At 37.1% G+C, this 17,100-nt stretch overlaps 1 protein-coding gene across 4 annotated transcripts in view; it reads right to left on the reverse strand.

The window, feature by feature from the left end:
* MYO6 (myosin VI) overlaps positions 1 to 17,100 on the reverse strand; it is a 118,640-nt gene that overhangs the window by 68,016 nt on the left and 33,524 nt on the right. For all 4 annotated transcript variants that reach the window (XM_056343566.1, XM_056343565.1, XM_056343564.1 and 1 more), the window contains exons 3-7: positions 11,687 to 11,756; positions 6,966 to 7,039; positions 4,730 to 4,859; positions 3,591 to 3,696; positions 1,666 to 1,721 (exon numbers count right to left, since the gene is read on the reverse strand). In XM_056343566.1, coding sequence (XP_056199541.1) covers positions 1,666 to 1,721; positions 3,591 to 3,696; positions 4,730 to 4,859; positions 6,966 to 7,039; positions 11,687 to 11,756 — 436 coding nt within the window. The remainder of the gene's footprint in view (positions 1 to 1,665; positions 1,722 to 3,590; positions 3,697 to 4,729; positions 4,860 to 6,965; positions 7,040 to 11,686; positions 11,757 to 17,100) is intronic.

Raw genomic sequence — 17,100 nt, forward strand, 5'->3', positions numbered from 1 at the left:
CTATTTTCAAGCACCTTAAAGCCCATACAGAAAGAGTGGCAGCAATGTAATATGCATATATATACACACACACGAACATCATGCACAGTTTGAAAATGCATAGTAGTTATGAAACACAGGGCCTCTGAAAGACTGCATTTTACCAGCTCTGAAGATCAGAGAAAACCGATTTACTGAATCGCGCTAACAATAAACCACTGAAAACATCTGCAAGATTTTTTTAAGGCTTCTAGCCAAAAATACGCACTGGAAACTAAGTGAGCAGAAACTCAAATTCAAAACTCCACCAACCACCATTAACAAATCTGCTCCTACAAAAAATAAAGAATGAAGGAGAAACTACAATGGTTGGATAAAGTATGGATGATAATGCATCATTTAGCAGCATTCATTCTTTTGTTTTGGTGAGATTTTCATTTATTTAATGAAAATTAAATCTTAATCTTATGAAAGTGCAAACGTGACTTTCAAAATTGACTTCTTAAAGAGTTTTTAGGTAACTATTCAGTTATTTTACATTATATTAAGAATTCCAAAGAAAAGTTTATGAATAAGAACAAATTGTAAGAGATCTTCTGGATAGGTTAAATGTTCCTCTAGCAACACATATGCTGTAAGCATGCTTGTTAAAATTGTGCCTAAAAACCTTCAAAACTCATGCATCAGGTGCTGTTTTAGACTAAACAAAACAAACTCTTCTAAGAATACCTACAAGTACCAATTAATTTTATGGCATACAGCATCAGGCATTATCCAACACTTGGCCACTTCATGAGTTCCTTTAGCACACAGTGGATTTCACTAAGGAATTGGTTTAAGCAAACCTACAGCAACAAGAGATTAAAGCCTGCAGTACTTTTGTATAATCCAGTGGCTTGAATTTGAAAGCAAAAAAATTTAAAGCAAAAGTAAAAATTTTTGGTTTAAGAAAAAGACAGAGAGTAACAAAATTCCAAAGTAAGTCTACTACATGCTATAGAAGACTAAAACTGATGTATGAGGCATTATTAGATTGGCTGAGAGTTCTTTGTTTTTGAGATATGTCTACTTTCACAAAAAGTTATTTTCTGTTCAATTAGGAAGTGCACGCAACATTCAAGAGGCCCAACTGGATGATAATCAGGCTCTTCTGACCTTGTTTGAGAGTCTATTATAAAGACAGACACAATGAAAGTATTAGTTCAAATTATGTGCTTTCTGACAAAAAAGTAGTAAGAGAAAAATTACTCAGAATAATAATTTAAAAGAACTTCCCTGCTTTATCTGACTTTTTGAGACCATTTGAGAACTTTATGGTGAGGAGGAGGAATTACTCTTTCCTGGTACTAACAGATAGTAATGATAACACAATCTTGTCCTTACAGGTTTCAGGCAGCTTAAAATCCAATCTTGGGTACACATGTGTGTGAAGTTCAACTCAAACACACACTTCAACATTTTCTAGATCAAGGACTGCATGACACTATACTAAATAAAGTGAATCACAAATAAAAAAATATGTTTTCAGAATTCAGGATCAAGGTAAACAACCAGTAAACTATTCCCTAGGAAATCTGACAGTATTTCCATGCTAGCTTTTATTTAGTTGCTGTTGATTGACACTTCAAATTTGAAAAAAAAATTAAAACATTGGAACCTTTATTTCAATGGAAGAAAATTCAATACCTTCTACAATTCTGTCATCAATATCTTGGCCAGTACCATAGGATTCTGTCAAATACCTGTAAAGCAAGACAAAAATATCATTATTTTCATGAGACAGGTTACCGCAATTCAACAGGGTTTAGCACGGCTCTGCATCATACTTCCTAACCATTTACTAACGCGAAAGCATGTTGATTTTAAGTTCCAAATACCTGTATCTTTTAAAATAAATGCAGCTGGACTTTTCTTTTTTGTTAAAACAAAGGTATTCTTGCAGACTTTCAATTTTTTTTCAATACTTCAAGACACATTAGAAATTTCTTTCAGACACGCATAGGGAAATTACACTTTTTTATCAGTATAATGAAACCGTTACTGTACTATCTATTTATTAATAATCATAGTAAATGCATAGGGCTTCATGTGTATTTCCTGACTTAAAGACTGTTTCCATGCCTACCTTTTTTGGATTCATAACTATTAGTGTTAATAAAAATTCCACATGGAGATGGTGAAATAGGAAATTGCAGGTGCATAATTAAGGTAAGATTCAATTTAGCAACTGAAGAAAGAATTTGAAAATAAATACTCAACATCCTTGCTCCAAAGTTGCAGCTTTTTTAATATATTTTTTTCCTGTGCACACGATACGGAAATTTACAAGGAAATCTGGAACAAACTAAAAACAGTTCTTGAAAATGGGGCCTTCCAAAACAAAACAAAAACAACCCTTTAGGAGCACTAACAGGGATGTACCTCTTGCTTTCTCATCACACAAGGAAAACACCCTCCTGCTTTTAAAAGTCAATAATGTTTTATACGCTGACTCTATGGGGGTGGGTCGTGGGGAGAGGAACAGCAATGGTATTTGCCTGCTGTGTAATCAGAACTTCCCTTGCTGAGAAGCGGAAGAATAACCTCCTTTGAGAGCACTCCTCAGAAGTTATCCTCCCAGTGCCTGCTGTCTTTTTTTACTCTTAGCAGGACCAACTCCTGTAAAATCATTACCAGCACCTTGCAGTAATTCTTAAGAGCTATCTCCTAAAGGTTGCACAGGGGCAGAGAAGAGCAGTATGAAGGACAGACAGTCACGACAATTCAAGAGATAATACTGGTACTGTACATAAATACTAGAGAACACATGATGTCAGGGAAAAGGGAACTAAAGATTTATACAGGGAAACGAGGGCAAGGTGAGGAAGGGAGCATATTCACACTGCCTGCACTGTGCTTCCCTGGATAATTAGGCCACCTTAATGGAGCAGTGTTCTCCAGTTAGTGTTGCAAAGTGACATAAAGCCGTTAAGGTATAATGCAAATATGGTCAAAAACATTAAAAATCATAGAAGAGGAAGCAAGGCCGATATATATCAGCAATATGGCCTCCATGTGGTTTAATATGCTTGACTTAGTATTGGTCATACATGAACATCAATAAATAAATAAATCCCATTATTCAATCTTATTCAGTAAACCAGGATAAAGTATATTACAGAATCCCTGCAGTCATCTAAAAATCAAGAGTTAAAAACCTTGGATACTCAAGCAAAATAAAAACACTGAAGATAGGGAAAACAGAAATGTACATTTATGGCGAAACCTACAGTGTCTGGCAGGATACAGTTAAAATGCCTAGTTACGTTTTTATCTACCACAATACCAGATGTGCAATACCAAAATGACTGCATCATAAACCATAACTACACAGTGTCACTGCAACTGAGTTAAGGTTTTTGTGAGTATGTAGCCATCTCCCTGTATCATCATCAGCACTTAAGTTTAACCCAATGAATTTCTTATATTAAAGTGCACATAGAAGCACGTATGTATCTTAATGAATTGTCTCTCAAACCTACCGACTACCTTGTAATTTGCTCCATCTGTATGTCAACTAAATGCATCAGCACAAGCAATTCACAGAATAACTTTGGTCCAAAAGCACAAACCTCAAAACAAATTTAGTGTTTTCTGTCTTGCCAGCTCCCGATTCTCCAGAGACTATGATGGACTGACTCATCTTGAGCACTTTCATGTCACGGAATGCTTTATCAGCTTAAAAAGAATACGTTAAACATGACAAGAATTAATATTAATGAGAACTGCAAGCATAAAGTTAAGCTACAATGCAAATATTAAAATGTAAGAACATTAATTAAAATTTTCAGGAATGAGAGGTAAATATTCACAATTAAGTGCATTACAATTTATTAAAGTCTGTCTCCTTTTAATTTATATGATAGCTGCTCACTCCCCAACATGGATATGTAAGAGCTTAGTCTTCAAAAATAAAAACCTACTCAATTATATCCAGGACAAAATAAACCAAAAACCACCACCCTGAACTAAATCTCTTGAATTAAACGTAATCACAAAACAGTAACTGATCTTAGTTTAATACATTTTTTAAAGGGAAAATTTCAGTTGTGCTTCATAACAAGTAACATCTGAGACAAGGAAACTTGGAAAAACGTAGGTTTCTTGTTTGCAACAGGTACTAAAACCCCAGCTATTTATACTTTTGATTACAAAACAAAAATGCAGCATTGTGAGAAGTCTTTTAACAAGTCAAATGCTGATTTGTTTTGGAAACTCCAATTTTTTTTTCTTAAGAAAAGTGACAGAAATCAGGTTTATCACATTAATAACATTTAAATACACTTTCTGCCTGTAACACAAGCACATAAAAAGAAACAGTGCATGTCCTCTGGCAACATAAAAAAAGGCAAAGGAAATGACTGCACTGAAAGACAGTGCCAATCATAATTATGTTATTCTTCACTTGTAAATTGTGAATTTCTTTTTTTTTTTCTTTTTTTTTTTTTAACGGTTATATAATATATTTAAACTGCTTAGACAAAAAACACTGGAGGTGCAGAATAATCACAACAGGGCTGCTAAGGTTGCTGATTTCCAAGTTCTGCAAACTGATTATCAAGGACAACAAGATTTGCAATTTTAGTAATCAGTGGGTTTATTTTATAATACTTTAAAATTATTTAATTACTATTACAGGTGGAAATTTATAGATTACTGCAAAGTATTTAATGTTTGTTTTTTAAAAGACAAATACAGGTTAAATACATACCAATAGCAAAAACATGTGGTGGCAATGTTCCAAGCGATCTACCCTGGTACTTTTTAACAGTATCTGAAGAGTAAAACTTGGGTATATCAAAATACGGATTCACTGCAATAAGAATGTTGGCTACATAGGTCTGTGAAGAAAACAGTTAAGAGCAAACTATTAGCTAGTATCCAACCAAGTGGTTAACATCAATTTTCTATTACTATTGAAGGCTATAGCCGAAGTATTAACAATTACATTTACAATTCTCCCCAGCTAATGCAGATACAAAAAGGGATATATTTTCAGAGTTCCTCTAATTATCTTCTCAGGACTTCTATGAAACTCTCTCAGGAGCATTTCCTAACCACTGAGCTGTGCAGTATGTCCTGAATTTGACCTCTCTTCCAATCTCCTTTTAAATAATTTCCTATTGCCCAAGTTATTGGATCAAGGATAGGACACCACAACCTCCTTCACAGAAGTGAATAAACTAAGCTCCTGGCTAGCATAACACACTCTCCTCCAGTAAGGAGGATAACTTTTCATTATCTGCTGGAAGCAACTCAGCAGGAAGAACTGACAGGATCCTGCCTGGGAACACACTCAAGCCAGGCAATAAAAGCATTCAGCCGAGAGAAAATTAGCTATGGCTGTTTCTACGGTGAGAAATACAGCATGCAAATGTTCTCTCATGGAGAAAAAAATGGCAAAGAATCTTAAACCCAGACTTTTTTACCTTTTTTTTTACCTTTCCATAGGATAAGGAAAATTGAAGATAAGGTTTTTTAAGATTTCTGTACAAAATTTTCATAGCTTGGCTATAATGGCCAGATTACATACGAGGAAGAACAGATGTCTGAATCACAGAAAAAAGCAGATTCGCAGGAAAAGGTCTGAAGAAAATCAGATAAGCCTTCAGCTTGAATAACTTATTTGGTTTGTCGTTACTGAGCGTATCCTTAGACAAGTGAAATTTGGACACTACTATAATATGTTGATAGAAGGCTGGATCACACACAATGTATGAATTTTCTTAGTTTCTATTTTAAGCACTTATTTCACTGACTGAAAACATTTCAAGAGCTGCAAGTACTAATATTAGTTTTCCTTTTAGTAACAAGACAAATACTATTAACCAGCATTAAACAAAAAGCAAAAAAATTTACTGATTCAATCTGTATTTTAATGTTACAGGGCAAATATAGTTAAAATATAAATTGAATTTTTTTCCCCTCCAGAAAATACACCCACTGAGGACAACATATTAGTAGTACTTGTTTACAATGAAGAAAGGCTTTATGAACCTAAACACTATCCTACCTCATAACCAGTTCAGATGTAGAATTTTACTTCCTTGGATTTGTTTCTTTCTTAATTATTATTTTTCTAGAACAGCATTCAAATGAGCATTTTTATTTATTTATTTTAAAGCTAGTGCCTGATCTTAAGCCATAAAGAATTTATAGCTATGTGAAGTTCACTGCAACAAAGACAACTATAATTTCTTTTTATGTTTATATTTACATAAAAGGGTTTACCTCCAATTCATTTTGTCACAGCATGCTAACACAAAAGTTGATTATTTTAACACTTTAAAAAAAATGCATAGAACTGTTTTGTGTTATCACTAGCCAGCATTCTATTAGGAAAAAAAAAGTAAGAAAGAAAACTCTTATCTTTCTTCTATTTCACAGCTGTCAGTGTCCAGGCAGATGGCAAGGACAAAATGTAATTTAGTCAGAATTCATTAAGTACAATTAGGCAATCTGATAGCAATATAAAAGATTAAGATGGACATCTGAGCTAGGAGGTGTCAAAGACAGCACCTGTTTGCTTCGTTCAAAAATAATGAAGAAAGAAAACCATCTTTGTTAACAGCTACTCTACTGGCGAAGTAAGCTATCTTTGTGTTACAACACTGTGCTATGGTTGCACATGAACAGTTATGTAGAGAAAAATCTACTGCTCTGCCTGGTAAAAATTAGCTACCGTTAATGCAATTAATGTGATTCAGATCTCAAACAAGGTATAATGAAGACAAAAACCACTAAAACCAGACCTAAAAAACAAACAAACAAAAAAAAAAAGGCAAGAAAACCCCCCAAACCTAAAGCCTCCTAACCTTCCAACGTTACCATTTCTGTTTAGTTTCTGTTACAGGAAAAAACAGAACTGGAAACAACTGTATTGTTGATTTTCTGAAAAGACATCTATATGTATCATTAGTCTGCTTGTCATGACATGTAATACTTACGTAAATTCTGTCCTTATTGTACCGAACTTTGATGTTGTGAAGGAGAGTGGCCTCATTTAAATACATAAGGGAACCTACAAGTAAAAAAATCATATACTATTAAGAGCTCAGGACTACTTTCATGTACAGCTGAAAAACTAAGTCTTAGGATAAAGAAAATTTTACTTCCCCTCTCTTTTGTTACAGTTTAATCCTGTCATTTCTTCACATGCCTTCGCCGGCCTCTGAGGTGAGCATGGCCCGTCTCCCACCCCGCCGCCCCACAGCGCCAGAGCCTGCGCCTACCAACACCCCAGCGCCTGCTGTCTCCTTCCTTCCCACTCCCCTCTCCCATCTTGGCCACAGTGTCCCCAGGGTAATGCCACCTAACTGACATTTAGAATAACTGCTGGCTCCTGGCAATTTTTAGATGTTTATATTCACTGATTCGATCGGGAAATACTGCCTAGAGGCGGCAGCAGGCATCACTGCAACGCCAGGCACCAACACACCCTTTTGTGTTTCAATTCTGAATTTTGTTGCTACTAGGCAGTCTCAAAGAAACCAAACCGACACCGCTGCAATGTTACAAGGTGGCGGCTCAAGGCAGCGGGTACCCACAGAAAGCTTCAGACCATACAGGTTCACATTCTGGCAAAGTTCGTCCTTGTTTTCAGCTATAGAGCACTGGAAAGCATTAGCACCCTTAATTACAGAGGTCATTACCAGTTCCCATTGTAACAATATTAAAAACATTATCCCTAAACCAGCTGAGGGCCCTACTCACTACACAGCCTCCATTTTCAAATATGCTCAGTCCTCTTTTTCTCACCACTTGAATTTTAAGTGCACAACGCTATTTTGTCTAGGTGCAACTGACTGACTACCATACTGGTAAACTTTACAGTATTAGGGCCGCTTAAAAAGCTGTACATATCTGACTACTGTTCATGGAGTACGCACTGTGCCTGTAATAGTAACAGCTACACTGCACCTCACACATGGGCCACATATGCACCTCTCGTGTAATGACTGAAGTTGCTTCCCAAGTTGGATCGATGCCCTTTCTCTAGGGCTCCAGCAGAGAAAAAACATATTGCAGCTTATTTACACAAATGTGCAAGAAAGGCTGATGGTTCTTAGGACCTAGTCAACCTGCCCAGCCACCCTGCCCTGCAAGGATGCCTGAAACTCAGTAAGCAGCTCTTAACACCTCCTTCAATGCTCCTCCTGCTGAACTAAAAGATACTGGCAAAGGATAATGGCAGCTTCTCAAAAGAATGTGGTTTTGTTTTCAATCTTTTACCATTCTTCCTGCAGTGGACTGAGAAGCGGCTGTGGCTCTGCATCGCACTACTTACACCTGATCAGCCTGAAGCAAAGGCAAGTGCAGCAGCCACTCGCTGCCTCCCTTTGGCTTGCGTAGCTCCGCTGAATAACAGCCCTTCCTTCCCTTATGTGACCACATACAACTTTGCTTCAAATGGCTGGAATCGTTCAGGCTTCTCAAAGGACCCTGCAACTTCTGGGTTGTTTAGAAGAAGCCATCCTTCTTCCCAAAATCCCTTGCACACACATCCCTGCGTTGCCAGAGGCATAAGACACACTTTATCTTTACACTACGAAAAACCTCCCCTTGGATCACAACAGCCTTGAAACCGGGCCTGTGCATGATACCTCCATGAAGCAGCAGGGCTGGCCCACATCACCGTGGCTTTTCCCCCACTGCTCCAGCAGACCTACATCCCCCCCACCCGCATGGTCACTGGTCCATGCAGCGACCGAGTGCAGCACAGCACACTTCTCCTTCTCCCCTCCCCAGGCACACACAGTGCACATGGCTGAGAAAACAATGCTGGGACCACAGATTGCAGGTCTGTCCATAGACCTCCATCAGCCTTCACCTCTTTTAATGAGGTCATCTCAACAGAAAGAGAAATTAAAAGGAAATGGACCAGAAACCGAAATGCCTGCTTGCTCTAATGAAAGTTAACATCTTCGCTCCTTGTGTATGCCTTGGGGAGGACAGACTTTTGAAGTTTGCTATTTTTTTTTCTCAGCATCAAGTTCAGAAACTACCATATAGTAACGGTCTACATACACTCAAAGAAACGATGGTCTCACCTGACTGCATTTCATGTCAAGAGTTTGCAGTATGTTTTAAAGGAAACAATCCAGTTAGGCATCCTAATAAAAACTTGATAATTATCTAAACAACAAATGACTCTAAATTTCAGTGCCTCCCCAGTACTCTCTTTGCAAGTCCTTGTTCAAGCAGTTATACCTGCAGACTCCATGCATAATGGGAGCTTGCTCACCGAGGGAATGTTACCGCCTTCACTCAAGACATGCAGACTAAGGCTTATGTCAGCAACTTTGAAATGCATCTTCATTAGAATAAATCCTTTAAAAGAGGCATCCATATCCAGAGGCAAAGGAAGTCACCAGAGAGAATTCTGAATACTCACATGGTTCATGCCTAAATATAACCAGTGTATGTGCATGCATTTAGTAGTCCATATATTTACATATCCACACACACAAAGTTCACAGAAGTGAAGTCAGGCACTAAAAGCTAGGAAATATCAGTATCAAATTTGCTCACACCAGTTGTCCTGTGCACGCAACAAAGCAGGTTTTGTATGGAAAGTAATTTTATCTAGTAATTGCAAGGCTCTGCACCTGTAGAATTGTTTTTTTTTTAAGATTCTTATCTGATACCCTGCCCCCTCTTCATTTTTTTTTTAAATGTTTCCCCCCAGAAATAAAAAATAAATAAAACCATCCTTTTCTTGGCCACAAAAAAAAAAAAAAAAATAGCACATATGCTGATAACCCCCCAAAACCAAGTGGCATCTAGGGGGGGAGGGGGGCACAAGAGGAGTGTGAATCATAAAAAAATATCCAATGGTAAATGCTTTGTCTCTGTACCGCTTGCAGTATTTACTGAAAATTCACATCTGAGGAAGAGCTAGATTCTCAAAAGTTGTCTCTTGCAGCTACTGCATTTGGGATATGGAAGACTAAGCATGCAAAAAAGCAATACTTCAGCAAATCACTTCCTAGAAGGGAGTTAATCACTAAACCATAGGTTGGAAGTGTATAATTAAGAAGTTTTTCAGGATTTTTCAGAACATTATTGTAAGGAGAGACTGAAAGCATTCAGTATTTCATAAAGTTTTTTACTTAAAGATCAATGATATTCGGCACAAATGCCCTCTGACAGAGAAGGAAAATGAACTTGGGTTTCACACATCCTGGAAATAAACTTCAACTAGTGAACACAAAGTAAGAATACATTAGAAAAGTCTCAAAATAATGTTTGATACAGAAAGGATTACAGAGTTTTATAATTTACTCAGTAAGCTAAAGATTACATTTCTTTGATAGGAAGACTGTTTTAACTGAATTGGATAGTATTTTGATGGAATCTTAAGTTATTGCCATAACCTCATTCCAAAGTTCAGTTCCCTGACTAGCACACTGAGATGCCAAGACTTCTCAGTAAAATCACTGTGGCAGATGCACAGATTAACTGCGTTTCCCTAACAATCATCATGTTCAGAGAAAACAGATACCAGCTTTGAAGAGTTTCAACCTGCGCAATGGTTGCAAAAATATGAGCAACTGGAAACAAGGCTACCAGCTTGGTTCCATCTCTAACGACTCTGCACCACATAAAATAAATCATAAGCCTCAGGTCTCATCTTCTTGTTCCTCATGGAACAGCTGAAACAGCTGTATTTCCTGTCACGGGATATGAATAGTAATCCCTATTCCAAAACACAAATTGTGGTTAAATCAACTAAACAACTTTCAAAGTCCTAGCCTGTGTTTTAAATGAAGAACAGCAGAAGATACATTTGCCCACCATTTACAAAGTTACCGGGATTTTCAACAACCAGTAAACACCATAGGAAACCTTTAGAAGAAATACCTCCCTAAGGTTTTCAAGACAGGAGAGTCTCTGTGATTTGCTCACGCTGAGCAACAGCAGAAAAATATTTATTTAACAGTTCTCTACAAGCTGATGCTAGTACTTACTCATTCTTCTTGGTATTCTCTCCCCTCTACCCAGATCTGAATACTGTATTTTTTTCTACACATCCAACTATAAAATGTCTAACAAAATAAAAGCCCTGTAGATCAACACTTCAGTTTATTACACAAGTTCACCTCAAAACTCCTTCTTCAGAAGCACTCCTGTATCTGATTCACTATAATCCATTTCCTTTTCCAGCAGCCTCTACAAGTCCAGATTCCTGTCTCCAGTTTTGGGAAGGTTATCTTAAAATTTATTTTCAATTACCTGCACTTCCACAGCAATGCTATCTGAGAAATAGGTTACATGCAGGAAAATGCTGTACAATACAGCTGCTGATAAAGCAACTAATGCTTTTGCTGCACTATAAAAGATACAGTTAACCCCCGTAATGCTGAATTAAGTTGATCCTGATGCAGTTAGGTAACATCTGATACACATCTGAAGTCAAGTAACAGTTGTATGTGAGAATAATGTAACTACGAGTTCCTCTAAAGTATTCAACTGAAAACTAAAAACCACACTAAATGGTATCTAAAATGGGCTTACTTTAAGAAGTTTAAAAGACTAGTAAAGGTCATAAATTCATATAAGCAAAACAAAGACTACAAGGAAGAAAGAAGCTTGTAAGGAAAGAATATTCTCTTCTATCCAGTTGTTTTTTTCAAATGCATCATTTATTTTTAAATTCATAACTTACAATTATCTTCTACATCCTTTTTGCTGTCCTCTTCCGCAGGAAACACTTGATTGATAGCAGCCTGGAAAGTCTGTTAGATGAAAATATTAACATTGTCAGAATTCTGTAAAAATATATTTCAAAGATGCCTGATGCAACGATACAAGTGAGTGCACTGTAATGGTGCGTTGTTCAAAATTAAGTTGCTAGCTTTCTACATCATCATGGGAAATGTTACTGTTACTGGATGCACATAGGAGCTGCTGCATTTACATTACTACAGTACAATATAAAAATGCAGCCACTGTAACATTTTTTATTGCAATATTTGATGCTCATTTCCAAAATGGCATGTAATATTGTGCAATATAAGAAATAAGGATTAAAAAAAAAATGAAGTACTGCAAAGGGAACAGCACTGTAAAGGACAAAACTTCCTCAGTTTTGCAAAGAAGCACAAAGATTCAAAAACAAATCATTAATTCAGTCGAAGGACTGTGCTGTCATTATCATATGCTGTTTAAACATTCCTACTTGAAATATAAACGCTCAAAACATAATATCCTCTGTATCCTCCAATACTGTAGCTTTGGTTGTCGCCTTTTTTTTTTCTTCAATAAATCAATACTGAAGTGAAACAAGACCTTTCTTCCTTTCTTCAACCCTTGTATTTCAGTTACACAAAACAGGCATTTATCAAGTGTGCATGTCCAACTGGAGAAATCTGTAACAAAAGCAACTTTGTTTCTTCTTTATTCTCCAGAAATCATAACTTACATTGTTGTAAAAAGGAAGGGAAAACATCCTAGCACACAGACATTGCAGCCTCTGCACAAAAATACCTATTGTAAAAGGTAAGGTTTTAATTATACTATTTTATTTACCGTAGTAACAGCTTGTTTAAGCTACCTATGAATGAATAAAAACCCTGTTGTACCAATTATGCACGATAGCTGCCATGCTGCTGCAGGCCCACTCTCCTTTTACCCACGGAAATGGAGACAAGAAGTCTAGCCTCATATTTGAAAAGGCAACCAACAGGATATAAAGAACAACCTTAATAAACAAACATGTTTGCTCATTTAATTTTGTACTCAGCAAGACATCCCCATGAGGAACACCTCACATGAAAGTTTAGGAGAAAGACAGCCACTTGCTTCATCTTTGCTTCAGTAGAATAGACACAGTATGTGAACCCTTTCAGTTTATACCATCACAAACAGCCACAAATTCCAACTCCCTTTGAACTGGGACAGCTTAAAAATCTCTCAGAACAGATCTAATTGCTGCCAGTTGGAAAACAGTAAGACAACGATAACCCTTCCCTACGCAGTTATCATAAAGTATGAAATCTATAGCCATAACAAATATATTTTGTCATCCCCCTATCAGGATCTAATGCAGAAAACATGCAAAAGAAACTTTCCTGAGGGAACCGGAGCTGCTCAATGATGTTGGAACATCTGAACATCCATCAGGGCACCTTCCTCCAAAATATCATTTATCAGAGCTTGGCAGAGCCATGGAGGACCTGAATGTCTTTACCTACGTCAGAAAGCTGCCAGCTGCTAATCCAGAGTTTAGCAGGGCAGATATTCCACCCCATCTTTCCTCCCTCTGCCAATACGGCAGTTAATACCATCATCATAATTTTCTCTGCAAGTTTGTCAACAATAAGGGTGTATCTCATTGGGCAAAGACATATTTCAACACAAGTTTCCCAAATAATCAGTTCCCTGTACATGAAAGAGTGGAAAAGTTTAAAAAGAGTATTGAACAGCTTCATGAAAAATCTAACTTCACTTCTTGTTCTCGTCTGCTGATGTGTAACCCAAGTTTAACCACGAACAAAGATTATTTTTTTCCACAGGAGAGAATGAACATGATACTCAGTATATTCTGTAAGACTCTTCACAAATCGCTGATACTTTTTACATTTCATGGGTCTAAAGCCAGCCATACCAGATCTATTTCAGAAGATGAAGGAAGAGCTTTTTCAATGTCTCACCACTCAGACTTGTGATTCAAGATAAATGTCAACGAAAAAAATAATGAGAATGCATGCTGTATTATCTCCTATTTTTTTCACTCAATGTGAATTCTGAATTTATTTCTAGAACATTTCAGAAGTGGTAAAACAAAAAAGCAATATAAAGAAGACTTACCTGAAAGCTGATGTTTTTCTGTTGGACTTTTTTAGATCAGAACATGAAGCCTAGCTGCAACTACATCAACAAAGAATTTCAAACCTGTACGTCATAGTCTGACTACTGCTTTATGTAAAGTGATTATTTGTTATGTAGGTAAGTCCACTAGCTAGATATGCAGAGCTCTGAGTATTGCCAATTACTATTAAAACGTAATATATTAAAATAGGAAAATGGGCAAGGTATCCCAGGTTTATCAATAAAAAATTATCCAAAGTTATTCTGTCCCATGTTGTCCTTTTTTTTTTTTTTTTCATTTATTTTAAACTTCAGACATTTGGTGGAAGACTTGCATTAAGGCACACCTTAGAACAAGTTTGCCCTATGAAAATGGAGAGGTTATTAATCTTATGAGACAATAAAGTGGTCTCAGGAGATAAAACAGAGTGTTTCAGGGTTCTTGTAGAGGTTTTTTTTCCCCCCTCTTGGTAATGAAGCAGCCCTTGAAATCCAATGGCGATCTTAAGTATTATCCCAGAAACTAGACGAGTGAAAAAAGATATCTTTCCATTCAAACAGGATCTTCTTTCTACCATGTAATGCAATATGTGTAACCATGCCTCCCTTTATACCTTCCAGATACAGTCAGGAGACATCCCTACTCTCAACTCACAAACCAACCTAACGTACAGTGCATAAGACAAACAAGAATATGTCTCATCTGTGCAAACAAGCTCTACTAACTGAAAAAAACCCAAAAAAAACAAAAAACCAAACAACCAAACAACTCTTAGCTTGAAACACTGAACTTCGGCCATTTTGATTCTTAGTTGCAAAGTACATTTATTCATTTATACTTAGCCCAGAAAAAAAAAGCCACCAGACTGCTTGTGCAGCCCCCTGCCCCCCGCCAAATCCAGAGCCCATTCTCAGGGCAGCGCTCCAGCCCTAGATGGGACCATGCTTATTAGCAAACCACTCTCCAGTTTCTGTTTCCTTTCTAGTCCTGGCATTTATCAGCCTTGCAAGCCAACGATCTAGTTTTCCAGGAGCAGCTCCCAACGCATGCATCCTCAGTTCTGATAACACACTCCTGCAGCTTGGATGACTCTTCTCTGTACAGCGTAGGCTGAGTGAGATTCCCACCTCTCTCTGGACACCCAGCCTCTGCACAGAAATGTATATGCTGCTGTTAACTCTGTATGGGCTGTGGTACCCAAAACTGCTACTGCTGGTTTGTAAGTACATCAGTGTGCTGGCCAACTACCTTCACCCAGTTTGGACTGGGTAGCTGGGTTTCAAAATACAAAGCAATCCACGTGGCCTCGGGTCCTGCCTCCTCCTGCCACTGCTTGCTGCTGTCCTGAAAACTTTCCACTTCTCCATTTTTAAGCTGGATCCGTTCTCTGACCTCATTTGCTGTGTCATGCACAGCTTGGCAGGCAGAGCTGAGAGGGTGCCACTCTGAAACACCAGAGCTAGCTATGGGTGGGGAAGGGAGGGAAGATTTTAAAGACAACATGAAACTGCTTCCTTGCAGCATTTATTGCAGTTATTAACAACATATTTTAATTAACGTTTAAGTCATCTAAAAGGCAATAATCAAACGTATGTATACACATTTCCTTTCCAGCCTGTGATCTCTGGTGAGCCACCAGCACCTACAGAAAATACATATGACATGTTAATGACCCAGATTAAATAATAATAATAAATTACACTGCCCAGATATGTTTACAAGATCAGGTTACTCTTCTCCTACCTGTAATTATCATGGGCAACTCTGGAGCTGCTAGATCACTCCTTACTGAAGAGCACTTTTGAACTATCATTTCAATAAACAAAGTTGATGATAATGGGTACTAATCCTGACTTCTTCAAATTAAGTACTAAATTAAAAACTAAGCACACAAGAACTGAGTCTTCTTAAAAAGACAAAAAGCAATGAGAAACTTTTCACTATAAAAGGAAACCAATGACACCTTGAAAAGACTGAGAAGGTAATCAAGAAAATGGCTTACTCTACCTCTATTAATATAAAGAAGTTTGATAATTAGAAATATAGGACCATAATCTCCACAGCACTTAAACTGTTAAATGTTTGTTCCCTTAGATAAGTGAACATTAGGCCCTTAATTGTTCTGCATAATATAAGAAAACAGCCAACAGCAGAATAACAAACTTTCTAGACAAAAGAGATTGTTATGAAGCAAAGTATTTGTATTTTAGGATCATTTTTTGTTTTCACAAAAAGAAAATAAAAAATTACATATGCTCCCTGAAAGGAACATATGTTAGAAATAAATAGCAACTCTGGCATCTCCTTATTGTCTGCTTCTGTTTCAATATATAGACTTTTGCTCTTTATCTCACCAGAAACCTTTGGAGATATAAACAGGGAAAAAAATCATTTCAGTCAATAAAAGACTACTTAGCCATAGCTTTGGAATATTTAATATTCTTGTCCGAATAATTATGCTCTCCCTCAAACTGAGGAATGCATACTACTCCTACTAAACCTACAGACTGTATCTCTCACACACAAAAATCAGATGTTACACTTGCTTTATATTTCTAATGAAAGCAGAATCAATTTCCTCTCCAAGATGTAGAAAAAAAAAAGCCTATAAACATTCCCCCCAAAGGAAGGGCTGCTGCATAACCTTTTGACCTGTGACAAAGCATTCTCTACTACTGCTGATGTGAAAAAAGTTACAAAAAACATTTTGTCTTTTCCATACCTGAAGACAGAGAAAGGACAAAATTGTTAGGAAGAGTACATATCACATAGTCACTTTTAAAACAGCTAGCAAAAACCAGGATGCTGACCATCTAAATTAGAATAATTGGTAGACACAAGGTGCTGCCCATAAAACCTGACATTTAATTACAACATACTGAATCTGAAGGTGTGTCATGATAAATGAAGCACTTGGAACACACTAACTAGGATAAATGTAACTTTGAAGTCCTAATTCATTTTGCCCTTAAGTTGATGTAGTAATTCCATAGGACATTTGTTTGACATCCTGTTACTTCTCCAGATACTTGAGGTAAAAGGATTCATCTCTCAGCCTTCAACAATCTCACAGTAAGGTGGTCTAATCTACGCCAGAGCCTAGCACACCCCTGTAGGACAACTCTCTATGCGTGTAAGGGAAAAGAGAGAAACTAATCTCAACAGTGTATTCTTAATCAGTCTCTAATTTAGAAAAAGAAAATATACAGTACTGAATCAAACTGCTACAGAGATTCAATCCTCCTCTTTCACAAGCAGGTACTCAAGAC

The sequence above is a fragment of the Falco biarmicus genome, chromosome 6, assembly GCF_023638135.1.
Source record: "Falco biarmicus isolate bFalBia1 chromosome 6, bFalBia1.pri, whole genome shotgun sequence".
In the NCBI taxonomy this organism is placed as follows: domain Eukaryota; kingdom Metazoa; phylum Chordata; class Aves; order Falconiformes; family Falconidae; genus Falco; species Falco biarmicus.